The sequence below is a fragment of the Drosophila teissieri genome, chromosome 3L, assembly GCF_016746235.2.
Source record: "Drosophila teissieri strain GT53w chromosome 3L, Prin_Dtei_1.1, whole genome shotgun sequence".
Classification (NCBI taxonomy): Eukaryota; Metazoa; Arthropoda; class Insecta; order Diptera; family Drosophilidae; genus Drosophila; species Drosophila teissieri.
The window spans coordinates 15,472,819-15,495,603 of NC_053031.1; the positions used below are offsets into that span (position 1 = coordinate 15,472,819).

The 22,785-nt window shown below is 43.8% G+C and overlaps 9 protein-coding genes and 1 pseudogene across 10 annotated transcripts; 4 read left to right on the plus strand and 6 right to left on the minus strand.

Annotated features, from left to right (window-relative positions):
* Positions 1–1,373, minus strand: LOC122617485 (mitochondrial dicarboxylate carrier). Of its 2 annotated transcripts, none has more exons than XM_043793362.1 (4): positions 1,190–1,373; positions 957–1,105; positions 419–792; positions 1–356 (listed from the first exon to the last, which is right to left on the minus strand). In XM_043793362.1, exons 2-4 carry the CDS (start codon positions 1,018–1,020, stop codon positions 39–41), a joined length of 756 nt encoding a protein of 251 aa, XP_043649297.1. In that variant the 5' UTR covers positions 1,021–1,105; positions 1,190–1,373; the 3' UTR covers positions 1–38. The 2 variants fall into 2 exon arrangements, with proteins under 2 accessions (XP_043649297.1, XP_043649296.1); XM_043793361.1 differs by having other exon boundaries at positions 1,154–1,373.
* Positions 1,374–9,639: 8,266 nt separating this feature from the next.
* LOC122615474 (probable cytochrome P450 12c1, mitochondrial) lies at positions 9,640–11,554 on the plus strand. The gene is made up of 2 exons (XM_043790394.1): positions 9,640–10,091; positions 10,255–11,554. Exons 1-2 carry the CDS (start codon positions 9,667–9,669, stop codon positions 11,402–11,404), a joined length of 1,575 nt encoding a protein of 524 aa, XP_043646329.1. The 5' UTR covers positions 9,640–9,666; the 3' UTR covers positions 11,405–11,554.
* A 241-nt stretch (positions 11,555–11,795) lies between these two features.
* On the plus strand, positions 11,796–12,736 carry LOC122615475 (charged multivesicular body protein 1b). Its single transcript, XM_043790395.1, has 2 exons — positions 11,796–11,995; positions 12,066–12,736. The coding sequence occupies exons 1-2, from the start codon at positions 11,974–11,976 to the stop codon at positions 12,653–12,655; spliced, it is 612 nt and encodes a 203-aa protein (XP_043646330.1). The 5' UTR covers positions 11,796–11,973; the 3' UTR covers positions 12,656–12,736.
* Positions 12,737–12,938: 202 nt separating this feature from the next.
* Positions 12,939–13,589, minus strand: LOC122615476 (TCF3 fusion partner homolog). Its single transcript, XM_043790396.1, has 2 exons — positions 13,421–13,589; positions 12,939–13,359 (listed from the first exon to the last, which is right to left on the minus strand). Exons 1-2 carry the CDS (start codon positions 13,519–13,521, stop codon positions 13,035–13,037), a joined length of 426 nt encoding a protein of 141 aa, XP_043646331.1. The 5' UTR covers positions 13,522–13,589; the 3' UTR covers positions 12,939–13,034.
* A 223-nt stretch (positions 13,590–13,812) lies between these two features.
* On the plus strand, positions 13,813–14,607 carry LOC122617331 (SAGA-associated factor 11 homolog). Its single transcript, XM_043793158.1, has one exon. It carries the CDS (start codon positions 13,962–13,964, stop codon positions 14,550–14,552), a length of 591 nt encoding a protein of 196 aa, XP_043649093.1. The 5' UTR covers positions 13,813–13,961; the 3' UTR covers positions 14,553–14,607.
* A 137-nt stretch (positions 14,608–14,744) lies between these two features.
* LOC122617332 lies at positions 14,745–15,252 on the minus strand (annotated as a pseudogene).
* A 271-nt stretch (positions 15,253–15,523) lies between these two features.
* LOC122616708 (gram-negative bacteria-binding protein 2-like) lies at positions 15,524–16,282 on the minus strand. Its single transcript, XM_043792254.1, has one exon. The coding sequence runs from the start codon at positions 16,280–16,282 to the stop codon at positions 15,524–15,526; it is 759 nt and encodes a 252-aa protein (XP_043648189.1).
* On the minus strand, positions 16,145–17,614 carry LOC122617831 (gram-negative bacteria-binding protein 2-like). Its single transcript, XM_043793838.1, has 3 exons — positions 17,356–17,614; positions 16,962–17,269; positions 16,145–16,906 (listed from the first exon to the last, which is right to left on the minus strand). Exons 1-3 carry the CDS (start codon positions 17,591–17,593, stop codon positions 16,700–16,702), a joined length of 753 nt encoding a protein of 250 aa, XP_043649773.1. The 5' UTR covers positions 17,594–17,614; the 3' UTR covers positions 16,145–16,699.
* A 697-nt stretch (positions 17,615–18,311) lies between these two features.
* On the minus strand, positions 18,312–20,469 carry LOC122615733 (gram-negative bacteria-binding protein 1). The gene is made up of 4 exons (XM_043790812.1): positions 20,057–20,469; positions 19,089–19,873; positions 18,655–19,032; positions 18,312–18,596 (listed from the first exon to the last, which is right to left on the minus strand). Exons 1-4 carry the CDS (start codon positions 20,169–20,171, stop codon positions 18,399–18,401), a joined length of 1,476 nt encoding a protein of 491 aa, XP_043646747.1. The 5' UTR covers positions 20,172–20,469; the 3' UTR covers positions 18,312–18,398.
* Positions 20,470–20,787: 318 nt separating this feature from the next.
* LOC122618589 (gram-negative bacteria-binding protein 2) lies at positions 20,788–22,688 on the plus strand. Its single transcript, XM_043795148.1, has 5 exons — positions 20,788–20,998; positions 21,219–21,651; positions 21,713–22,026; positions 22,084–22,140; positions 22,199–22,688. Exons 1-5 carry the CDS (start codon positions 20,875–20,877, stop codon positions 22,654–22,656), a joined length of 1,386 nt encoding a protein of 461 aa, XP_043651083.1. The 5' UTR covers positions 20,788–20,874; the 3' UTR covers positions 22,657–22,688.
* The last annotated feature ends 97 nt before the right edge of the window (positions 22,689–22,785 follow it).

Here is a 22,785-nt window from a genome sequence, read left to right on the forward strand (position 1 = left end):
AAGGTAATACTCTTGCTGACACACATTGCTTCTCGCTATCATTTATCATCCTCAATTTCCTCAATGTACCCAAAATTAACTCGAAGCTGCTCGAAACTTAAAAACGTAATGACCGTATTGGGCACCATTCGCAATAAGTAGGGCACAATACCGCGAAAAGGTCCTCGCGATCCGAAGCGCATCATATACGAAATGGAATGTATGAATCTTCTGGAATCCACCATCCTGAGGTATCTCAAGTTCTCAATGGGCTTGATGATGGGGCCGCAGATGAAAGCAGCCGTCACGGAACTTATCAGGTGCAGCAACGTGTTGTCGTGCTTCATGTGGAACCATTCCGCGTAGATCTGCTTCGCCTGCAGAATAAACATGATAAAAAGCTAATTGTTTATATTAATTAAATTATTTAAAACCTTACCTGATCGTAGGCCGCATTTTGGCTGATGGTGATGAAGCTAGACCGCATGAAAGAGAGCAAGCATCCGCTGTACAACTTGGTAAAGCCCTCGTCCCTGGTCACGCGGTACAGTCCATCGAAGAGGTTTCGGTAGTTCCACCGCGATTCCTTGGGAAGCGCACGGTTCACCTGCATTCGGGTGTTGATCAACTCCATGGGTGTGCCCACCACACCAGCCACACAACCAGCCAATCCAGCCACCAGCACTTTATCCAACAAGCCATCCGGATCATCCAAGTGCGACTTTCCCATTTCGTACAGGTGAAACCGAAGCGATGTGTATGTCAGCTGTCTCACCAACTGGGCACTCAAGCCGTCGTACAGCGAAATGAATCCTAGGAAGGGGATTTCCGATCAGAACCAAGCTCTACATCCACATACAACTGTTACACTGTTTCCCCTTACAAGGATTTCATTTCTATCTATCAATTCGATCTGAAGCGAGTGTCTTTATCCTAGGACGTTTGTTGTTTTAGTTCGAGTTTGTCCCCATAATTACCATGTGTTCGAATAGCCCGTTGGAGATTGGAAGCCATGCCTCTGTCCTTCTTGATGACCACCATTCGCGCCTCGATGAGGTCGAAAGGTGCCGTAAAACATTGCGCCACAGCACCTGCCACTCCGCCACTCCACCAGCGCGGACGTATTCTGGAAAAGTTCCATAGAACAGGAGTTAAAGGACTCTATAGGACTTACATCGTTTCGATCTCTTCGTCTTTGGAGGTTTCTAACCGAATCGCCAGCTTGCTGTATGTACTCCTGTCCGCCACTTTCTAGTCTTTATAACTCTCTTTGCTCGTTTGTCCATCAATCTTTTTTTCTTCTGTTTCGAAGGGGTATTTTTTCGGATGGGATTAATTTGACAGAATAGTGAATGTGTACTTTTGTGTATTTGGCCGAAACAGAAACTGTCATCTCTCTGTGCTATCGAACATAAATGTTTCCGTTGCCCCGCCTGATTAGACAGAAATTTCTTATCTGTTCCAACTACACTTTCTTCGACTTCAAAACCGTATTAATGAGGCTTTAAGTATTTTGATAGTTAGTACAGTCTTAAATCCAATAATCAGTATCTATCAGCTATTGTAAAATGTAAAATGCATTGTAAAATGCAAAAATAATCAAAGGTGTTATGTCTTGAGTTTATAATTAAGAACTTGTTTAGGCTCATTAATTTTCAAACCAAAATGATGTTGTTTCGCAATCGTTTCATTACCACTACCGACTTCAGGGACTCCTTCTTGACGCGCGAAGTTCCCAACATCCTGGCGCTGGAGAGGATGAACCACGTTGCCCAATTGCTGGACAGGAGTCCGAACTAATTGGGCCAGGACCACCTTTTTGCTGCCACGCAGCTTGCCCACATTCTAAGCGGTGCTCGGGGAGGGAAAGGAGCGACATACACGCAGGTGTTGCAACGTTGTTGAGTAATTTGGCATAGTTCCGTGGCTGCGAACTCGACAGACTGCCACGGGAGATGGTAGAACTGTAGAACTTTCGGGAGTACTCCGATGCTCGCACAGTTGTCATGGCATTATCACGGCCATTAGGCATCAGCCGGTGATGCGAGTGTGCACCAACTAACTGCAGTTCGAAATTGGTTGCAACTTTTGGACATATTAGAGGCAAGGCTGCGGGGCGCCACTAAAAGTTGTACTCGCTGGGATGGCAAGTTGGGGATGGGAAGTTCGTGGATGGTATGCTGTACACGTTGAGTGGAGTAGTAGTTCATTTTGTGCAGCAATGGGTCTTTTAATTGTCTTTGCAAACTACGAGTGGCGCAAAAAAAGGAGAATGCTTTATAATTATATATGGGTGATAACACAACCAACAAAAGTAATAATAATACTAATAGTTTTCAGATCTACAAATCAATTATTAAACTAATACTCAAGTGGGTAACAAATTGAAAAATGGAATTTTAAATTTCCAATCTAAATAAATTGTCTCGATTGCATGCAGATTGAGCGTGTAAAGCATAATCAAATATTCAAACAATGAAATTTCGGCTGGCGCTAAATGATTAACCAACTGCAGTATTCATTGCATACTTTTCAGGGCGCAAAATGGTTTACTCATTAGGCGTTGAAAGCGCAGCGCCATCAATCAAGTGCTCAATCAATCAATTCGCCATTTATTTCACTGGCTGCAATTTCAGTGCAAACGGCAATCTGGAAGTGAAACACAACAGCACAAATATAACTTTCGCACAAATTTATTTATTTGAATTTTTATGAGGCAACACTAAAAAATTGATTTATAAATTCCGAGTGCGCAAGTGAACTAACACAATAAGCCATATATTCTGTCCGTCCGTCAGTAGATATATCTCATTTTACAGTTAGTCGTAACTGAAGGGCATAAAAGGGGGAGCAGCAGTTAAACTTGCCCCACTTCACCGCGTTAGTGGAATTTCTCTCGTTCTTTATTTCTGCTTGGAATGGCCGCTTTCTTGTTTTTATTTCATTGAGCTTTTCAATTTGCGCGTAATGCGAAATAATATATCACGTATGCACTTGCTCGCACTCCGGCTAACTCGCTCTGCAAATTTACTTTTGCAAATTTAATGCCTCTCCTTGAAAGTTTTCGAAATAACGCGTCAATTTGATATGGCTCTACATCGACGGCATGTTCGGCTCTCTCTGTTTTGCCCTACAATTTTTCTGGTGGCACACATTATTCTGGCAGATTATTCCCGCCCCCAAACCCCAAACGAAGTCCCTGCTCCCCTGCGTGTCTGTTTGCGAGTATCTTAGGTTATTAGAAAAGTTTGCGGCCTGACTAAGAGGCTACAAAAAGTTGTCAGTCGAAGAAAATTGCATATTGAAGTTGTTTGGGACATTTTGGACAACAGATGATGGGTAACTTGAGTGCTGATCTTCCCATGGACCATTTTGCAGCTAAGCTGGGCACTTAACCATTGATGGTGTTTTAAATATCGGACTAAAACTTAGTTGGGCAAAGATATCTAAATCATTGAAGGACACAAAAATCTGATTGATAATCTGATTTAAGAATTAAGAATGAATCAACAGAATGATCTAGATTTAATTTGAAAATTCATCCACTATAAAACAAAACGGGAAAACTGATGTATTTATTGGTTATACCTGGTTATACCATTGGTTTTTAGTTTAATTTGGCAGGGATATGTTTAATACATTTTTAGTATATAACAGCAGTTGTGTGGTTTTCAAACGGATATGTGAAAAATAGGGTCAGTTTAGTTGAGCGACATTTGCAGCGCATGCAACAGTCCATAGAAGCACTACCAGCATATCCTTGCCGCAAGTCCTGCTAAGCCCCATCGCACCACGCCCCGCAGGCAACACTTGCCCCCGCATCTGATGGCAAACTTTCGCCAAGTATAACAAACAAGAGCTTGCAACGGCTGTCGATGCCACTCCGCTCCGCTCAGCTCCGACCACATGTAATGCAGCTGCAAGCCGACAAACTTGGCAAACTGAGTCGGGAAAACAGGGGAAATTGGGGCAGGGGGAAATGTGAAGAGTGTGACAAAGGCGGCGAAGGGAGTGTCGGAAGATTCTATCAAGTTTATCAGTTTTTTTTTTACCTCTTTTTTTTTGTGGTCTGCATTGCCTTTTGTGGCTTGTCTGGTCGCCCGACCCCTGCTGCCTCGTTTTGGCCAATTTTCGTGTTGAACTCTTTTGTAAAATGTTTTTGGGCAAAATATCAACATTGGTACAACTGCCGACAGGGATCACAGGTGGCAAGTGCAAATGACCCAGGAAACAGCACGGGGCGGGGGGTTGAATGGTTACAGGGATAGAGGGTTACAGGGTTAGAAGGTTAGAGGTCCTCGGAGGGGCGACAATCAACTGGTCAAAGCTGTCGCAGGAGTCACTCAAAGGACCAGAACCTGGAGCAGTCACGAATCGAAGTAACTTTAGCTCCCGCAAAGTGCTACGAAAATTCTAAATTCCATTTTACGATAATGCATCCTGGCAGCAAGCCAAACAAACCAAAAATACAAAAAAAGAAAAACAAAAAACTACAAAAAAAAAAATGTAATAAAAAAACATGGCGAAAGATTGATAGCACCGGCGAGCCAAGTTGGCCCTTGGTCCGAATAAGGCCAACACTTTTTGCCTGCTCGGGCAGAAGCCCAGAAGGGCAACATGTGCCGTAATAATAATAACAATACAAACACCCAATACAAACAGCTGCGAATGCACTGCAGTTATTGGCCAAACAACCCGTTTCAAGCCGAAAAAAATTACCATGTGTTCGTTTATTCTCGAGGAGAAACGGTTTTTTAAATTCATAAAGTTCAGGCCTCGTCTTAAATAATGTGCTACACTTTTCGCGCTGTTTTCTGTTCTGTATTTATTCATATATATTTTTTAATAGAGAAGTCGCCTTAGTAAACAAAAATATTATTCCATTAAATTATATGAATTGTTTGGAAAACCCTTTACCTAATTTGGCATTATTTAAATGTATTTATTTAAAAGATATTTCTTGTTTTATAAAATATTTTTGAACCCTCTTTTGTGATTTTTAAACTACAAGATGTTTTTAAATTATTATTTTGAACTATTATTAACTTTATACATTTTTTTGAGTTTTTCATAGCAATTCTTTGAATAGTAACGTAAACCACATTTCCATTTAAGAACTTCTACGAGTTTCTTATAAATAACTCTTCAGTTCCAATTTAACTTAATTGCAACTGGGTAAAATATTTCTACCAAACAGAAATAACTTCTTCAGACCTGTTTTAAAGTACTGCCCAGTGTTTTAGCTAAATCGAGGTGCCTCCCATAAATATTAACAATTAACTTCAGTTCTTTCCAGCCCCAGACGATCAGGATATCCGCAGCTCAGAAAACCTACTACCCCGGGCAAGAGCCCGCAGAATTCCGGATATTCCGAAAATGCCCAGACAAGCGCTCAAACCCCGTGGCTCCGTGCATTCAGTGCGGCCAACGTGGCGTATGCGCAATTATCAAAGAAGCGACGGGGGGCGAGGCATGCAGAAATGCACAAAGTTCGGGCGGCAGGAGTCGACTTGACTTCAATCCAGCTCTTCTGGGCAGAACTGCCTTAAGTTCCGCCGGGTTATTTAAAGTTCGCGTTATTAATAAATGCCTCAGTGGGGCAGCCGTGGACTGCCTTTAGTCTGATATGCAGCGCTTGATTAGTGCAGAGCCTAACTTATGGCCAGGGTGCTCCCATCGACTTCTGGGCTGCTCGGCCTGTCGGCCTCTGGGCTTCTGGGTGGGAAGCGTGCTGGGCCTCGACTTCCTGCAAATTACTGAGAGTTTTGCTGGGCGCAAAGTTTGGCGCGTTATCGTGGAAAGTTTAATGGAACTATGTCGTGCAGCGTGCCGTGCAGCGCCCCCAAAACGGGCGGTGCCAAGTCAGACAGCCCCACCCGCTGGAAACACCACCAGCAGCCCACCTTGCCCCCGGGTGCAGTGCATCTGCAATGGCGGAAAACGGGGTGTTCGTTGTCTGGGCTAAGCCTAGATGGTTCTCAGCAGGGTTTCGGCTAATTGCTGAGGACACCCACACATTAGACAGATTTGTGGGGCTGAAAAGTAGCAGCCAAATTGGGTGGTGCAACTAATGAATTAATTATGGCGGGAATAAATGGGAAGTATACATAAAGCCTTTAGGAAAATGTTTAAAATATTGATATAAAGCCAACTTTGAAGTCATGAAAAAGATATATATTTTATCAGTACACCATTCTTCTTTGGGAGACATAATGATTGACATGTTTATATTACTCTGCTCAATTGAATACTACTTTTGCACAGATAATTTGTACTTTTTTTAAAACAAGGCGAAGTGCATACAGGCTGAATGAAAACCTAATAGATTACCTAATCTGGGTATCTTTAATGTTAAATTTCAGTCAGCCTTGAGCTCGGCAGTTGTGTAACCACTGTGGAGCAATTACGCGTGCCCTATGCCAATAATGAAGATGCCGTTCCGATTGTTGACTGTCATCCATCCGGCGGCAGAGGCCCAAGAATCCAGGATCCCATGTCGCATCAACGCAATTTGACCCACAATCGATGGTTTATGGTTAACCAGGGGGCGTGGCCGCCGGCAAGCCATGTCATCGGATGGGGAGCCCGTTTGATGAGCCCGATTGATGGCGGGGGAGTGGATCAAGGATTGAGGACGAGGACGAGGAGTGCACTATTGACTCTCCACTGTCTGTTTGTAATTATCAGAGGAATATCTGAAATGGTTTCCTCTTGCCTGCAGTTAATGCGCCTTAAATTGTTGCCTCATGGCGGAGCAACTTCCCCAACAGGCATTTAAAATGTTGAAAAATCTCATCCAACGATGAATGCTTTTTTCTTTATTTGCCCCATTTCCTGTTTACAGACATTTAGCAAAGTTTTCCCTTTCACTCCATGATATGCAACTTAATTACTCTGTGTTTTCCACACTTGTTTGCCTTTAGTTTTGCACAAACAGAGGAGCTCACTGTACTTAAATAAAAACTGCAATAATTAATGTTTGCCCCTCGTGCTTCGTGTTGATTTTGTATTCTAGATTAGCAATTTATTCCCATATGGTCGGCGCGCTGAAGGCGTGTAATCCTATTTAGATTGGGATTATAATTAAGAGTTGGCCATGAGATACTTGTTGTTAGATATTTCAGCAGATAGTGGGATATTAGATTAATAATCTGAGGCTCTTAAGTGCACTATTCCATTTAGTTTACTCAAAATAGCAAGTGTAAAGTTACTCCAGTTAGCTCCAGAAATTTAGGGCTATGAAGGAGAGCTGCTATCCTTACAAAAAGGACTTCCCTGCGGAATACCTGCTCCACTATCGCTGCATATCGCATTGCCAGTTAATTTGATTGACATTTATCCGTTTTACTCGGAGAGTGTGTTTTTTCCAGGAGCCATGGCCATATCGATGGCGTGTGTCCTTAGACGGGTTTTTTTCGCTTGGTCTACACTTGACACAGTGTTTGCACTTTGCGCTGATTTAATCTCTCGCCTGCCTTTGGCTGTGGACTTGAGAATGGGCGGGACTTGAACTGGGAATGGGAATGGGACTTGGACTTGGAATGGGAATGGGAATGGCACTGGGAGTGGCACTGGGAATGGGACTGTCTGGGCCGCGATTGTGGGATCTGGATAGCGATAGCTAGGGCGGATTGACCGCCCTTTCGTCCCTCCGGCGCTAAATTGGGCGCGTGATAAAGAGCAGGAAAAGATGGAGCGCAGTCTGGAAAAAAAGGGGAGAAATAGGATTGGAGAATAGCAGAAAGAAATCCGGCTGTTTGCCTTTGGTCTCTAGGTGTCTGCGTGGCAGTGAGGGAAAATTATTGAACATCTGATGCAGTTATGATAATGTCAAAGCATTTCCACTCAAGTGACAGTTTGGCTACATTTCGATTATGACAGCCAAATGGAAGAGTTATTGCAAATTAATTCCAGCCCATCTAGTGGGCGGACATTGTGACTTGGGCCAGTCATTGTTGAACGTAGAGAGCCAGCCCTCGTCTTTAATGGTCGAACTTTAAAGGCCCCATGAAATATCGGACGAGTATATCAAATGCCTTTTCAGGGTGCACTGCAAAAAGAATAGCTTCGGGTACACTTCCTTTCTATATTATTAATGTTCAATACTTGCGAGTAAATCATAAAAATACAATGCAATTGTTTAGGTAATTCCCTTTTATTGTGACTGAGCAACACGCCCATAATTCGTAAGTTATATGCACACTAGGATGGTAACAATGTACTTTCTATATTGTTTACAAATCTCTGTATTTTATTTTCGGGCTGCGCGGACCAAACAATGTTTATAATAATTTACACAATTTATGTAGAAACTTTTTTATGTGTTTGCGCCACAGTCGCAGTTAATTTGGCCAAGTTTTGCGGCTTGTTCGGCGGTCAATTGTGTAATTTGTGTACAATTTATGTCCTCGAGCTTAGGGGTGGCTACTTTCTTCAATCAGACTATACAATTTGCATATTCCACCACCTGAACACTTTATCATTAATAGCTGAAGATAAAAGTCTAATTTAGCATGAGTGAAACACATACAATAATTAATGCGGAATGGAAAACTTTGGCCTTTTAAGAACTCATTGTTTTAGATATTGTATGTAACATCTATATTCTGACACTTACATGCCTAAATAATAATCAAAACTCCAAAATCATGGCCCATGGAAATTTAATAAGGCGTAAGCCATCCTCTCCTTTTGTACCTTTGTCTCAAAGAGGCTTTCAATCACAGTGATACCGGGTGTTATGCGCCCTATTAAATTCGGCAGTAGCCGCAAATTGAGCTTACGTACACTACCTATTTTGGGCGGCAGGCTAAGGGGCGTGGCGGTGGCTATACAGGGAATGGGCTATAATTTAAGCAGGCAACGTGTTATCAGACTTAATATGTAATACATTCTAGTGGCCAGTTGGTCAGTTGGTATGGGCATGGGTGTTGGGTACTGGGTGATGGGTGCTGGGTGCTGGGCAGCGTCGAGTGCTGCACAAAGTTGGCCAAAACAATGGAGCCCTCGCCCTATTGTTTTGGATTTGACCCTACGCTGGTGTGTTTGTGTCTACGGCCGATTTGGCCCTTTTGTTTTGGCTTATTGTTTTTGAAATGCACATAGAATGCGTTTGTCTTTGTCCTCTCTGTTCCAATGCAAGCGTTTTAGAATCATATTTTATTGATAGGCGGCAGGGCGGATAATACCAGTGAAACCGGTTTTGAGGGCTTAGTCAGGGAAACACCATTAGGGCACTCGAAGTTTATCAATAAAACCACTAGGGAAATATACACGTATTGTATTAAAGCAAAAGCCTATTTTCGAGTATCTCACTGAACAGTTTCAAGTGGCAGATACGTTAATATACAATAAATACTTATATACAGAGATGCCATTTGTTTTTAAAACGCATTAAGTCTGCGAAAGTCAACTTTTGGCCACTGTAGGTCAAAAACGTGTTGTTTTATTTTTATAGCAAATATAAAATCGTTTTTCGCTTATCTGCCTTGCATTCAAACATTTTTGTTTATAAACATATGTATGTATATACCCTTCAGCAAAAAGCTCTCTGAAAAAGCACAATGATAATGGAAACCACTCTCCGCTGTTGCCGATATTTGTGTAATTAACCAAAAGCTAAATATAGTGAGTCTTGGTGTTCGGTTGTTTACCATTGATAAGTCATTCCGCTGAGAGATCTCGACCATGTTGCGTCTCACAGTAAAGCACGGCTTGAGGGCCAGTTCCCAGCTGGCTGCCACCAGAAACCCAGATACATCATCCTACGTTCAGCAGCTGGAATCGGAATGGGAGGACGCAAAACCCTTTACGGAAATTCCCGGACCAACACGCTGGCAACTGTTCCGCGGCTTTCAGAAGGGCGGTCAGTACCACCAACTGGGAATGGATGATGTGATGCGAATGTACAAAAAGCAGTTCGGCGACATATGCCTGATACCCGGATTATTCGGCATGCCCACCACTGTGTTCTCGTTCAACGTGAAAACCTTTGAGAGGGTTTATCGCACCGAAGGTCAGTGGCCCGTCAGAGGTGGCGCCGAACCCGTCCTTCACTACCGCAGTAAACGCAAGGATGAGTTTTTCAAGGACTGCGTGGGATTGTTCAGCAAGTGAGTTCAAATATATGGGAAACTTTCTAAAACTAATAAATATGCGCAAAGACTTGGCATATTCAACTAAAGCCCTTTCCATTTTCTGATCTAATGCTAATTTTTGGTCAAAACAAATCATATATGAAGCTCACACCAACTAATTTGTTTCATTTCATTTCAGTGGCCCGGAGTGGGGAAGGATTAGGAGTGCTGTAAATCCCGTCCTGATGCAGCACCGAAATGTGGCTATCTATCTGAAACCGATGCAGCGGGTCAATCGGCAGTTTGTGAATCGCATCCGCGAGATGCGCGACAGGGAATCCCAAGAAGTGCCAGGCGACTTCCTAAACACCATCAACCATCTGACCTTTGAGTCAGTGGCGACAGTGGCCCTTGACAAAGAATTGGGACTGCTCCGACAGGCCAACCCGCCGCCGGAGGCCAGCAAACTGTTCCAAAATATCGAAGTCCTGATGGATTCCTTCTTCGAGCTGGGCGTAAAACCATCGTTATACAAGTACATCTCCACACCCACCTACAAGAAGTTCAGTCAGGCCATGGATGAAATCTTCGACACCTGTTCGATGTACGTAAATCAAGCGATTGAAAGGATAGACCGTAAGTTGTTAGAAGGCGATACAAGCGACCATAAGAGTGTGCTGGAGCAGTTGCTGCAAATCGATAGGAAACTAGCCACTGTTTTGGCCATGGACATGCTAATGGGCGGAGTGGATACCACCAGCACGGCCATCTCTGGTATATTGCTAAACCTGGCCAAAAATCCGGACAAGCAGCAAAGGCTAAGGGAGGAAGTTCTAAGCAAACTGACTACACTAGATCGAGAATTTTCTTTGGAGGATATGAAATCCCTTCCGTATCTGAGGGCAGTCATCAAGGAATCGCTTCGATTGTATCCAGTCACTTTTGGTAATGCCCGATCCGCCGGGACTGATGTGGTCCTCGATGGCTATAGAATCCCCAAGGGCACCAATCTTCTGATGACCAACAGCTTTTTGCTTAAGGACGACGGACTATATCCAAGGGCAAAGGAGTTCATCCCGGAACGCTGGTTACGCCAAAAGGGCGAAGACAGCTCGGATGTCCTGATTAACCCGAACTTAAGTGCCTTCATCTACTTGCCATTCGGATTCGGACCACGCATGTGCGTGGGCAAACGGATTGTGGATCTGGAATTGGAGCTTACGGTGGCCAACTTGGTGCGAAATTTTCACATTGAATATAATCACCCCACTGAAAAGGCATTTAAGTGCACATTCTTGTACAAGCCCAATATTCCTCTAAAATTTAAGTTTACCGATGTGAAATATTGAAGTGATAAATCAAATTCCTATATTCTTAATATTTACATCTTGACGGAGCTTTTGTATAACCACATTAGATTTTAAAACATCAAGTCCAAAAATAAACGTACTGCTACACAATACTTTTCCTTTTTAAAATAAAAAAAGTAAAAACATTAATTTGATTTAAGATATACCAATTTTTGGAATTGACAAACATATTTTCAGCAATACTTAAAAATAAAAGATTCCCACAGCAATAGTAAAAATGGAACTTTCAGTTTATGTATGGTGTAATGTAACAAATGTTATTTTCCGTTAGCAGTTGACTTTAAACAGTCAAACAGTCAAAGTAACAGTCCATTAACACTTATACAGCAGGCAATAAGCTGTTAGGCGCACAAAAGCTGGGCAACAGCTGTTGCTGGGAAATGCCCAACGTCTGGTCACACCAATCCTGACAAACAGAAGTGATTCATACAAACCCTCTTTCAATAAAAACAACGTAAATTGATAAAATTCATCCGTTGAAGTTGCAAACCAACTCCTAATCTTTTTTCCACGTTCGTCATTGTAAATTCATCAAGCTGGGTAACGACATGTCTACGAGTTCCATGGAAAGTAAGTGTAGCACAGCGATGACGCCAGACAAAGATTCCAATTGACCCACACCTCTTTTTCTCGCCCCCAGAACACCTTTTCAATCTAAAATTTGCCGTAAAGGAGTTGGAACGAAACTCCAAGAAATGTGAGAAAGAGGAGAAGCTCGAGAAGGCCAAGGCCAAGAAGGCGATCCAGAAGGGCAACATGGATGTGGCCCGCATCCACGCAGAGAATGCGATCCGCCAGAAGAACCAGGCGGTTAACTACCTCAGGATGAGTGCCCGAGTGGATGCAGTCGCCAGCAGAGTGCAGTCCGCCCTCACCACCCGCAAGGTCACCGGCTCCATGGCCGGCGTGGTCAAGGCCATGGATGCAGCGATGAAGGGCATGAACCTGGAGAAGATTTCCTCCCTGATGGAGAAGTTTGAATCGCAGTTCGAAGACCTGGACGTTCAGAGCTCAGTGATGGAGGGCACCATGTCCGACACGGTAACCACCTCGGTGCCCCAGGGCGATGTTGACAATCTGCTCCAGCAAGTGGCCGACGAGGCTGGCCTCGAGCTTAACATGGATCTGCCCAGTGGAGTCCAGAGCCAATCCGTGGGAGCCTCAACAGCCGTGTCCCAAGAGCAAGACGAGCTCACCCAGCGACTGGCACGTCTCCGCCAGGCCGAATAAACATGGCGATGCCCTGCCCGTTGAATTTCTGTTTTAGCAATTAAGTACATTCAAAATATAAATAAGTATAAATTCAGTGAATGAAAGTCTATTGATGCTGATATGTCTACCATAACAAGGTGATAAGAAATCCAAAAGATTTTAAAAAATGTTCATGAATCTTCAAATGCAAATATGCTGTTCGTGCAGGCTTCAAACGGATTTTTATTTTAAAGCTTTCCTAATGCAATATCATGTTTTAAATGCTTTGTAATTACAGTTGATAGAACAAATTATGCAGGTATTCGCTTGTGGATTTGGGTTTTATTTGTCTTAAGATTACAGTGAAAAGTATAAAAGCCCTTTATCTTAAAAATAGAATACATAGAATCTCTTAGGTTCAGGTTAACAATTGAGGTTGTGGATGTGGATGCGGAGGTGCGATGACTGGATTGAGATTAATGGGTGGCTGTTTGGCCTTTTGCTTTCGGGGCTTCCGTGCTGCTGGAGTGGTGGAGCCAGGCTCAGACCCTGGTGTTCCTGTTTCATCCGCCGCCTGCTTGTTTTTGGGCTTCGGTCCTCGGCGCTTCTGCTCGGTTTTGCCTTTGGGATGTGGAGCCACCATGGGAACTGATCGCCAGTTGTCTCCGTGCTTATCTAGTCGTCTTTTCAGAAGTTCCACATCATGATTGCGCCTTCTCACTATCTTTTTGATTCCATTTACTCTGAAAAATTAGCATTCCACATGTTTGTTTACGTTTCGTGGAGCACACAAATGACGGTTACCTCATCACACATCGCTCATTTTCCGCCTGAATCCTCTGGCACCTGTCATACAGCTTTTCCACCAGCTGTTTGTACATGAGTTCCTTCTTATTTAGCAACATTTTATACAGACATTGGTAATTGTTAATTATTTAGAAATGCATTTATTTACGCCATGGCTCAGTGTGGCCAGATGGGCAAAACGGTATTGCCACTTCACATTTATTTAGAAAATAACTAGTTCAAAAAACTTAATTTAGCAACAGTTAATTAAAAAACTGGATAACAAAATATAGATATTTTATTTTCTACTATTATTAACGGTTAAAGTTGTTATTTTTAAATGCAAAACAAATAAATGGATCACCACTTCTATAAAACTATACCCCATATGTTATTCCGCACCAGCCTGGCAACTCTTTCATTTTGCAAACAGCCGTGTTAAACAAACCGACAATTAGTAACTAAGTTCCACAACAACAACCGGCATGCCAAACAAATCTTCCAGAGCAGACAGGAAGACACCCAGAAGCAAATAGATATAGTATTTGCACCAACTAGTATGTCTGCTGCCAACATGCCGACGACGACAGGAGCTCAGGGATCGGGAAACCAAGTTCCCACAACTAGCACTACGATTGTAAACCACTTCCGGGAGTTGATCAAGGACCCGAAGAATCTCGACGAGGCGTCCAACTATCTGTTCCAGACGCTGCTCGACGACGCCGTTGTCGGAATCTTCAACGAGACACATCACCTGCGAAAGTCCGGGAACCTAGCCGCCCTGGACGGAGTGCCGGAGGACTCGACCTATCGGATGTGCGAGATGCCCAACCTGGACATCTTCGGCATCTCAACGGCCAAAAAGCCAATGGACTGCACCTGCCCCAACTGTGATCGCCTGGTGGCCGCCGCCCGCTTCGCCCCGCACCTGGAAAAGTGCATGGGCATGGGCCGTATATCGTCGCGAATCGCCTCTCGCCGCCTGGCCACCAAAGAGGGCGCCTCATCCGCCCACCTGCACTCCGCGGGAAATGCCGGAGGCACTGATGATGAGGACGACGTGGACTGGTCGTCCGATAAGCGGCGAAAGAAATCCAACCAGAACTCAAGGAACAACGGCTCCAAGAAGAACAATGGCAAAACCTTTTAGTCAGTGCTAACAATCATTTTCGTAGTTTATTCAGCCATAAAAGTACACTCTTAAATCACCAATGTTTTGTAAAATAATGGCACTCAGTCGATTAACCGCTGCTCTTAGTAACTTTTCGAATAAGATAGAAGCAGTTAGTGGGAATCTCGAATTAATTACTATCAAGAAATCTAGAAAGAGTTTCATAGGACAATTTAATTAGGGGCGTAATATAACTTTAAGATAGAAATTTGCAAACAGAGACTTCCTTGATGCAATATATGCAATATCAAAAGCCTTTAAGTCATATTTTACAACTTTAAAGAAAATACGTTTTTGTTAATTTCCCTCCTTGTCAATGGCGTACACCCGGATATGGTCGACCACCAGTGGTGTCCAGATCCAGTTTCTAGCCAATTCCTCGAATTGTTTGTCCGCTTTGGGGTGCGTGTTTGAAAAGGGCTTGTGTTGCATATCCAGAATATCGTCATTGAAATTTACATTTCCGCCGGCGGTGAGGCCCAGGACTAGATGGCACTAATAACCAGAGATCACAGAGATCTTAAACCTTAAAAACTTTTAAAGAAGCGTCTTACCTCATGTTTTTGGAATGGTTCAAGAAGTGTCGCATTGTGTACTGCGCCGAAGAACTCGCCATTAAACTTGAAGATAATTTTATCAGCCTGCCAGATAATAGTGTAGTCGTGAAATCCGTCCCCATAATAATACTCCTCGTTCCTGATGACGAAATGCTCACTTGGGTTCGGTTCGGATCCTGTTTTGTTCCACACCACAATCCCTCCAAACAGAGAAGTTCCGGCGAGGGAGGATTGGTGTTTGTCCTGCAGAACTGAGTTGCCCCTGACGTACAAGCGAATATGATCCACAATATCGTCATCAGACTTTTCAATATTCGGCACCAGCAGAATGTCTAAGGTATCAAAAAGCAGTCATCGTGTGGGGATTTATAATTATCAAAACTATAAACCCAATCACTTACTGGGGAATAACCAATCACCCGTAGGCATTTTAGCTCTGATCTCAACTCGTCCGTATTTGAAGGTAAAGTTCGTGTGCATATTGGCGGACCTGAAGGTCTTGGAGACCCAAGGCTCCCGTTTCGATCTTCCCGAGCTCCGTCCACACTCCTTTTTTTTTGCTAGACCCTCCTTTTTGCTGGTGCAGCCCAGAAGAATCTTATCTCTCTCATCTTTGGTAATTGATATGTGCAATTTGTTGTTGGTTACATTCGAATTGTTAGGATCGTCCACGAAGGCAACGAACTCCTGGTTTTTCCCGCCGGTATTACGATACCTTACCTCGTGTTTCCAGTTATCCGTGAGCTTCTGATCGTTGTCAAAGTTGTCTTCGAAAAGTAAGTCCCCGCCGGAGAAGCCGCTTCTATGGGAACATTCTGATAACGTTTCTGCAGGACTCTTCTTAAGAGGTTTACACTTTGCGATCATATCACTCAGATCAGTACTCGAGGTTAAACTAGGCTTATCAATTAACTCGCCAATTCCCTTATCGTTGATGTTATACTCCGAAAACTGACTTGCAATCTTATTTTGTATCTCCACCACAGTTTGAATTCTTAGTTTGGCATTGGATTCGATGGAATTTCGCATCTCAATCTTCACACTCCATGTGCTTTCGTTTGCAAAAGAATAAGCATTGTTATCGCACTCTCCGTCAACCAACTCGGCTTGAAAGAACAATGACTCGATCCCTTCCAGCTCCCCGGGTAACATTATGGAAACTTCCCTTCCCCTTGCATTTACCACTGGATGCGGTACCTCCAGCGCAATCATAAAGGAAACAAGACTACTTAGCCAAGTTAAAAGAACACAGCCTTTCCGCATGGCGGCTAAATGAAACTGCCGTTCTATATAGATTCTCGTAAGCTACTGGAGAATCCAGTCCTGTGGTCAATATGATAACCTGTGGGTTACTCCACTCCCTGGTGTATAGCATATACGCTCTTAATCTTTCGCTGTTCTCATGTAAAAATGAAATGAAATGACCATTGTCACATTGGTTTGAGAGCTTATAATTATTTTGCCCAGTTATAGTTTTTTTTATTTAACGAAATTACAAGTGCACTTGTTTTCAAAGATCACAGTTTTTTAGTTATTAAGTATTTTAGATTAATAAGATCACAGCCATATTCATTCCTCGTACTCATCGGTAGAATAAACATTTATCTTTTTTATGACCATCACAGTTTGGTACCAAGTGGGAGAATTGTTTATGGCCTTCTTAATTTTCGATGATAGGCCCGTCTCGAAATTGCGATAGCTCTTTTGCTCCGGTGGAACGCGGTTATCCGGAAAATTGTACTCTCCGCCGACGGTGAGGTACAACTCAATATGGCGCTAAGTTGGTATAATAATTGGTTTATTATTAAGTAAGATTTTCGATGAAACCTACCTCTGTCTGACTAAGTTCTTGAACTACCGTCGAGTTTGATATCTGGGCAAAGGTGCGACCATCTACCTTAAAGGTGATGCTCTTCTCCTTCCAAATGGCCGTGTAAGTGTGAAAGTCATTCCCATAGTGATCCTCCCTGCTGGCGAAGTCTTTCAATTCGTAGGTGCGTCCTCCGTTATCGTTGAGGATTGCCCCGGCATAAAGGGTTGTGCCACCGATCTCGTTGCTGGCGAAATCGTTTAGCTTCCTATTGCCCCGGACAATGGCAATTCGAATGGCGTCGTGATGAACTGAAGTCAGCGTGAGTCCTAGATAAGGATCCTTGCTTTCAACTAACATTATTTAAATGTATTGCATACCTTAAGGTAAGTGCAATCTGAAAGTTGCAAATTACCTGGGAATAGAAAGTCTCCGATGGGCATCTTGGCTTCGATGTCTATGCGGCAGTACTTAAATGTCTCAATGGAAATCAGTTTTGCCGAATCAAAGGGGGGCATAAATTTTCTAAACGGCAATCTGTACTTCTTTTCGCCACATCTTTGATTGGAATCGCTTTTCGTATACGTGCAGTTCTCCAGATAGAAGGGGTTTTTGGACCCGTAGTTTGACTTAGTTACCCTTAGGTGAAGCATGTTGTCTTCCACATACGAGTTGGCTTTTCGATTCACAAAGGCCACTCCCTCATAGTGGGGTTCCAGAAGCTGTGATTGCACCACGTGCTTCCAATTTTGCAAAGAATTCTCACCGTCTTCAAATGACTCGGAGAACAATAACCTGCCACTGCAGTTGATGGGTTGCCCTCGGTGGTGGGAAATCGAGGGCAGGCAGTACTTTGTGGAGCTACGCAGATTCTCGCAATCTAAACTTTCCCCAGATGAAGGAAGGAAATTCTGTAGAGGCTCTATTAGAGCCCTGTTTTCTTCCATGAAACTCATCCTGAAGCTCTCGATCATAGTTTCGTTGTGATTTGTCTCTATTATGGCTGTGATCTTAAGGGTACGGGTATCATTGGCTATGTATTCCCCAATGGCCCACGGATGTGCGATGCTCGGGTCTAACATATAGTCATAGATGGGACATCTGTCCCCTCCGTACTCAGTGTAAAAGAGCACCGACCTAATACGATTGTCCTCTACGTATTTGATTCATTAATAGGTTTTGGGCAGCAGAATGTATAACCATCTTACCTGGCAGATATGCCCAAATCCACGGATCGTCGTCGGAGACATTCACTAATAGCTGAGGAAACTCAGAGGAACCCAAGCTGATCAACTGACTTAGTATTAATGCCAACCATAGACTCATCTTCATCCTTTCAGATAAGCAACCATACTGAAGCACTCGAGCTTACTGAGTTTCTCTCGGAGCTTTATTCGCGATAAGATTTTCACCGGAACGTATGTAATTATATAAACATCTACATATATATTTTAGCTATCAGTTGGCGAAGACTCGAACGTAATCGATCTTTAAGTCGGGCTGCTTCCATGTGGGTAGCCACTGGTCCTGGGCCTGGTGGAACTGCAGCTTCGCCTGGGGATGGTAGTTGGCCCAAGGCTTCTCATAAGTGGCGGTGCGAAGATGGTCCACAAAGTCACCAAATCCGCCCACAGAGATGCCCAACGAAATGTAAAACTGTAGTGGGCGATATATTTGAATTAAATGATTCACCAAATATTGCAGACTTGCTTACCATTCTATCGAATGGGGCCATTGGACCACCCTGCTTCCACCTGGGATTCTCGTCCAGCTCAGTGTAACCATTTAGCATCTCTCCATAGACCTGTCCATCCACGGCGAACACCAGTCGATTGCTGCTCCAGTCTAAGCTGTAGGTGTGAAAGTCATCGCCGAAGTGGGATATCTTTCGCTTGCTCAGCCACAAGTCCTCCCTTTGGTGGGCATCCGTGGAGAGAACGGGTCCTGCGTACAGAGATCTACCGTCTACGAGCTTTCCGCGCGGCATCCTCAGGACGGAGTTACCTCTGGCCAAGGCCACTCGCAACTGGCCGGACTCGTAGCCCGATTGTCCGTACCATTCGGTAAGGGGTTCCAGTAGTAGGAGGGGTACCTAACAAAAAGCGAGGAATATGAATGATATAGCTGTAGCTGTATCATCTCACTTACTATCCAATCTCCCTTCGGCAGCTTGGCCCGGATCTCAACGCGTCCGTATTGAAAGGCAAAGGTGTCCTTGGTGCTGACCCGAGGTGTCACAATCGGGGGCATTATTCCACTGGGTCCACTGCCCGTGGAATGCAGGATGCATTCCTTGATTCTGTTGTGGGTTCCGGTACAACGCTCCGAGAGATCGAGTCTGGAATTGGCTATGGACAGATCCGGGCGATAGCTGGACCAAAGAAGCGGCTCAATAACCAGGTTGCCATCGTGAACTTTGGCCTTCCCATCGTACAGGACAAACTCTGCATCCTTGGAGTCCAGGGGCACGCGAACATCATGGATCCACAGGGATTCATTCAACTGGTCAAAGGTCTCCTCAAACAGAAGTTGTCCCTTACATATGGAAACGCCAGTTTGCGGCGAAACCTGGGTTTCAGAAGGTTCACAAACGGCGGGAGCGGTGGGCTCCAAGACACTGCCTTCAGTACTTATCTGGTTGTCATCCGTGAAGTCATCCTCACCGGGCGTACATCCCTTGGGTCGATAGTCTCCGCCAAGATTGCACACTGGCAAGGGCTGCGCCAGATCCTGGTACACAGCCCTCTGGTGCTGCACACTTGTCCAGAGGTATAGAATATCCTGGGCTCTCAGGGGAACCGAACTAAAGTCGCTCGTCCACCTGCCATTCTGGGGCTCAGTCAACCGCACGTTGTACTGTCCCTCGTTGATGAAGGATGTGAAATTCCGATTGCGATTCGCATTAAAGGCCACCACTTTCACGCCTTCTTCATCTAAAATGAAAATCAAGTGGAATAAATTAGCAAACATACTCGCAATGAAAATAAATCACCTTCTCACTTACTCGGAATTCTGATTATAGACAATGTTTATTGTTTGATTTTTAATTGCATTCCAGAGATCGTAAGGTGAAGAAAGACATTAAGAAACTACAAAGTGGCTCATCGCTGACTTACCCGGAATAGAAACACGAAATCCATTCTCCAGGAGCTCCACAGTCGGTGTGGGAATCTTGTAGCCAGTGGTGCATGCAAAACCAATGAGCAGTATTCCAATGCACAGTCCTGACATTTTGAATCCTCGATCTCAGCACTTTTGCCCCAAGAATCCGAAGCCTCTGACTCAATCTGTGTGTCTGTGTCTACCTCACTGGCAGACCGGTTTCTGTCGCTGGTGAGGAGCGATTATTACTATATGTTTACTTTAAGTTGGTCCGGACAATCGCGATTCGGCGTATGCGAGTCCACATTGATATCAGCTCCGGCTGCGATCTGGCTGCTCTGGGACTTGGGCATTTTTTAAACATCCCGTAGACCCCAAAAAATAGGTTCTAACGTAGCCCCTTAGTGATCCACGTTCGAATGAGAGCTTTAACAGCTGATGAGATAACAAAAGCTCGTTTTACACGACTAAAAATTAATGTTCACAATGTAAGGCATTTCAAAATATTATTTCTTGAAGAATTGGGGATTTGCCAATTGGGATTAAGCTAAAGTAAAGCTTTAAAAACTTATTTTTTGACTTTTATACCCTATAATCTGGTTACTGTTAAGAGAATAAGTTGTCTATATTTACAATTTTGTTATAATAAAAAAATTGTATTCAACTTTTGAATATTCTGATTCGAGTGCAATCAAGGGGAGCTTGAACCGGGCTAAGCTTTTGAGATCGGAGTTTTCAATCTGATGCTGCAGTCCCAACGCACAGCTTCTCAGATTAATACGTTAATCGGATTCTAGTTAGTACACATATTAAGAGCAATTAAAACTGCGTCATGAGGTGGGCAACTCTGCCATGTTTATTATTGCTGATTTCAAGCACTGAAATCTATAGTTTTAAAGTTCCCAGTATTGAATTTGAAATGCTAAGAGATGCAGGATTCGAGGTGTCCATACCAGGTGACTTTTAAATGGTTTACAATTACATGGTTAAATCAAGCACATCATAAATGACAATGATTGCGCTAAGTTATTCATATTGGAAAAGCTTTAGAAACCCCACTAAGGTTTCTCAGTTAAAGATACACGGATGAATAATCCAGTCTAAACTTTTGATGGCACTTATTTGAATAATTCCTTTTGGTAAAAGTAATTTGTTGCTTTTCTCATACCGCTTAAGACGAACCTGGCATACAGCGGGTCTTCTACATGTTCCAAATAGACGACACTTGTCCAGCTCTAATGGACTACATCACGGAGGCAGTGAACGGCAGTTGGGTGTCAAAGCAAAAGATAAGTCTGCAGAACAATGACAAGCTGCAGATATCCATGCTGGTGCAGTTTAACGAGGAGATCTTTGAAAAGAGTGAAACCAGGGTGATTCTGAACACCCGGTTACTGACCACCAAGGACTCCAGCTCGCGAGTCATAACATTCCTTTCAGGCGAGAGTGAGTGTCAGGCATACCTAGCTCCTGCACAGCAAGTGAAGCGCTGCAAGCCCGCCCAAACGATAGTGAGCAGTGGACGCCACACTTGCCAGGGTGAGCTCATCTTCGAGGACAACTTCTCGGAGGCGCAGCTGAACAAGACCACCTGGAAGCATGACATCCGGTTCGAGAACTCAGTGGACTCATTGGCTAAGATGTCTAAGATATGTTATACCACTTTTTAGACAGCGCATGTACCACGTGGAGGAGGAGCTGGTGGCCTTTGACGATGCCGCACGGAACTCTTTTGTTAGGGAAGGCGAGCTCCACATCGTGCCCACCATTGCCACCGAGGTTAGCGATGGCAGCTTCAAGCTGGGAGATCGCTGTACGGCCGTCGAAAGTCCGGATCAGGAGTGCAACATTGCGCACGGCATCTTCTATAGCATCAAGCCACCAGTTTTCTCCGCTCAAATTCACACCAGGAACTCCTTCAGTTTCAAATATGGCAAAATCGTCGTGCGCGCCAAGTTGCCCAAGGGGGATTGGCTCTTTCCCTGTGAGTAACTCCTAACTTTCCTATTAGAAAAATGATTTTATATTTAATTTATTTAAGATCTGATGCTCCAACCGGTTTCCACTTACGCCGAGACCCACTATGCCAAACAACTAAGTAAGTTTCAAAACTTAGGATTTTCTTTTTTCTTTCCTAACTTTAAAACTACTTTCAGGAATCGCATATGCCCGAGGTAATGCCAATTTGAGAACCAAACAGGGAGATGATATTTCCGGAAACCATTTGTATGGCGGTGGTGTAGTTTGGCACCACGGCAATGCGGTCCAGTTCATCAAGGACAAAATAGGCAACAACCACTACGGAGACGATTTTCACAACTATACCATGATCTGGCAGAGGGACAAGATAACGCTGATGGTGGACGAGGAGGTTTATGGGGAGCTGTACGACGGACTGTCATTCTTCAACGAGAAGTGCTTTATTATTTTTGGCGTTACGGTGGGAGGCTTCTTGAACTTCGACGATGGTGTATTGGCCAAGGATGTCAAGCCCTATAAAAACAGGGAACCGCGCGCGGCACTCTCATTTTGGCAGCACCGCGATTCCTGGGCGCCCACTTGGGGCAGGCAGAGTGCGATGATAATAGATTATGTTAGGGTTTATGCGGAATAGGCGTAGCATTAGTCACAAAAATATTAATTAAATACCTACCTAAAGTTTTGTTGTAAAGTAAAAGAGTTGTGTTATTGTCAAACAACTAGAACCGACAACTGATACTTACTCCGAATATTTCGAAATAAG

What these genes read in the sequence shown, in the direction of transcription:
- LOC122617485 (XM_043793362.1), bottom strand. Translation starts at nt 1,020, where the DNA reads ATGGTGGTCATCAAGAAGGACAGAGGCATGGCTTCCAATCTCCAACGG. An exon ending in ACGGGCTATTCGAACACATG is followed by an intron (nt 793 to 956) that starts GTAATTATGGGG and finishes TCCCCTTCCTAG; the next exon opens with GATTCATTTCGCTGTACGAC. An exon ending in AAAATGCGGCCTACGATCAG is followed by an intron (nt 357 to 418) that starts GTAAGGTTTTAA and finishes TTTATTCTGCAG; the next exon opens with GCGAAGCAGATCTACGCGGA.
- LOC122615474 (XM_043790394.1), top strand. Translation starts at nt 9,667, where the DNA reads ATGTTGCGTCTCACAGTAAAGCACGGCTTGAGGGCCAGTTCCCAGCTG. An exon ending in TGCGTGGGATTGTTCAGCAA is followed by an intron (nt 10,092 to 10,254) that starts GTGAGTTCAAAT and finishes ATTTCATTTCAG; the next exon opens with TGGCCCGGAGTGGGGAAGGA.
- LOC122615475 (XM_043790395.1), top strand. Translation starts at nt 11,974, where the DNA reads ATGTCTACGAGTTCCATGGAAA. An exon ending in GTCTACGAGTTCCATGGAAA is followed by an intron (nt 11,996 to 12,065) that starts GTAAGTGTAGCA and finishes TCTCGCCCCCAG; the next exon opens with AACACCTTTTCAATCTAAAA.
- LOC122615476 (XM_043790396.1), bottom strand. Translation starts at nt 13,521, where the DNA reads ATGTTGCTAAATAAGAAGGAACTCATGTACAAACAGCTGGTGGAAAAG. An exon ending in AATGAGCGATGTGTGATGAG is followed by an intron (nt 13,360 to 13,420) that starts GTAACCGTCATT and finishes CTAATTTTTCAG; the next exon opens with AGTAAATGGAATCAAAAAGA.
- LOC122617331 (XM_043793158.1), top strand. Translation starts at nt 13,962, where the DNA reads ATGTCTGCTGCCAACATGCCGACGACGACAGGAGCTCAGGGATCGGGA.
- LOC122616708 (XM_043792254.1), bottom strand. Translation starts at nt 16,282, where the DNA reads ATGTTACCCGGGGAGCTGGAAGGGATCGAGTCATTGTTCTTTCAAGCC.
- LOC122617831 (XM_043793838.1), bottom strand. Translation starts at nt 17,593, where the DNA reads ATGCTTCACCTAAGGGTAACTAAGTCAAACTACGGGTCCAAAAACCCC. An exon ending in CGGAGACTTTCTATTCCCAG is followed by an intron (nt 17,270 to 17,355) that starts GTAATTTGCAAC and finishes ATCCTTATCTAG; the next exon opens with GACTCACGCTGACTTCAGTT. An exon ending in AAGAACTTAGTCAGACAGAG is followed by an intron (nt 16,907 to 16,961) that starts GTAGGTTTCATC and finishes ATACCAACTTAG; the next exon opens with CGCCATATTGAGTTGTACCT.
- LOC122615733 (XM_043790812.1), bottom strand. Translation starts at nt 20,171, where the DNA reads ATGTCAGGACTGTGCATTGGAATACTGCTCATTGGTTTTGCATGCACC. An exon ending in TGCCGAAGGGAGATTGGATA is followed by an intron (nt 19,033 to 19,088) that starts GTAAGTGAGATG and finishes GCTTTTTGTTAG; the next exon opens with GTACCCCTCCTACTACTGGA. An exon ending in TGGCCCCATTCGATAGAATG is followed by an intron (nt 18,597 to 18,654) that starts GTAAGCAAGTCT and finishes CGCCCACTACAG; the next exon opens with TTTTACATTTCGTTGGGCAT.
- LOC122618589 (XM_043795148.1), top strand. Translation starts at nt 20,875, where the DNA reads ATGAGGTGGGCAACTCTGCCATGTTTATTATTGCTGATTTCAAGCACT. An exon ending in ACCTGGAAGCATGACATCCG is followed by an intron (nt 21,652 to 21,712) that starts GTTCGAGAACTC and finishes ACCACTTTTTAG; the next exon opens with ACAGCGCATGTACCACGTGG. An exon ending in GGGGGATTGGCTCTTTCCCT is followed by an intron (nt 22,027 to 22,083) that starts GTGAGTAACTCC and finishes AATTTATTTAAG; the next exon opens with ATCTGATGCTCCAACCGGTT.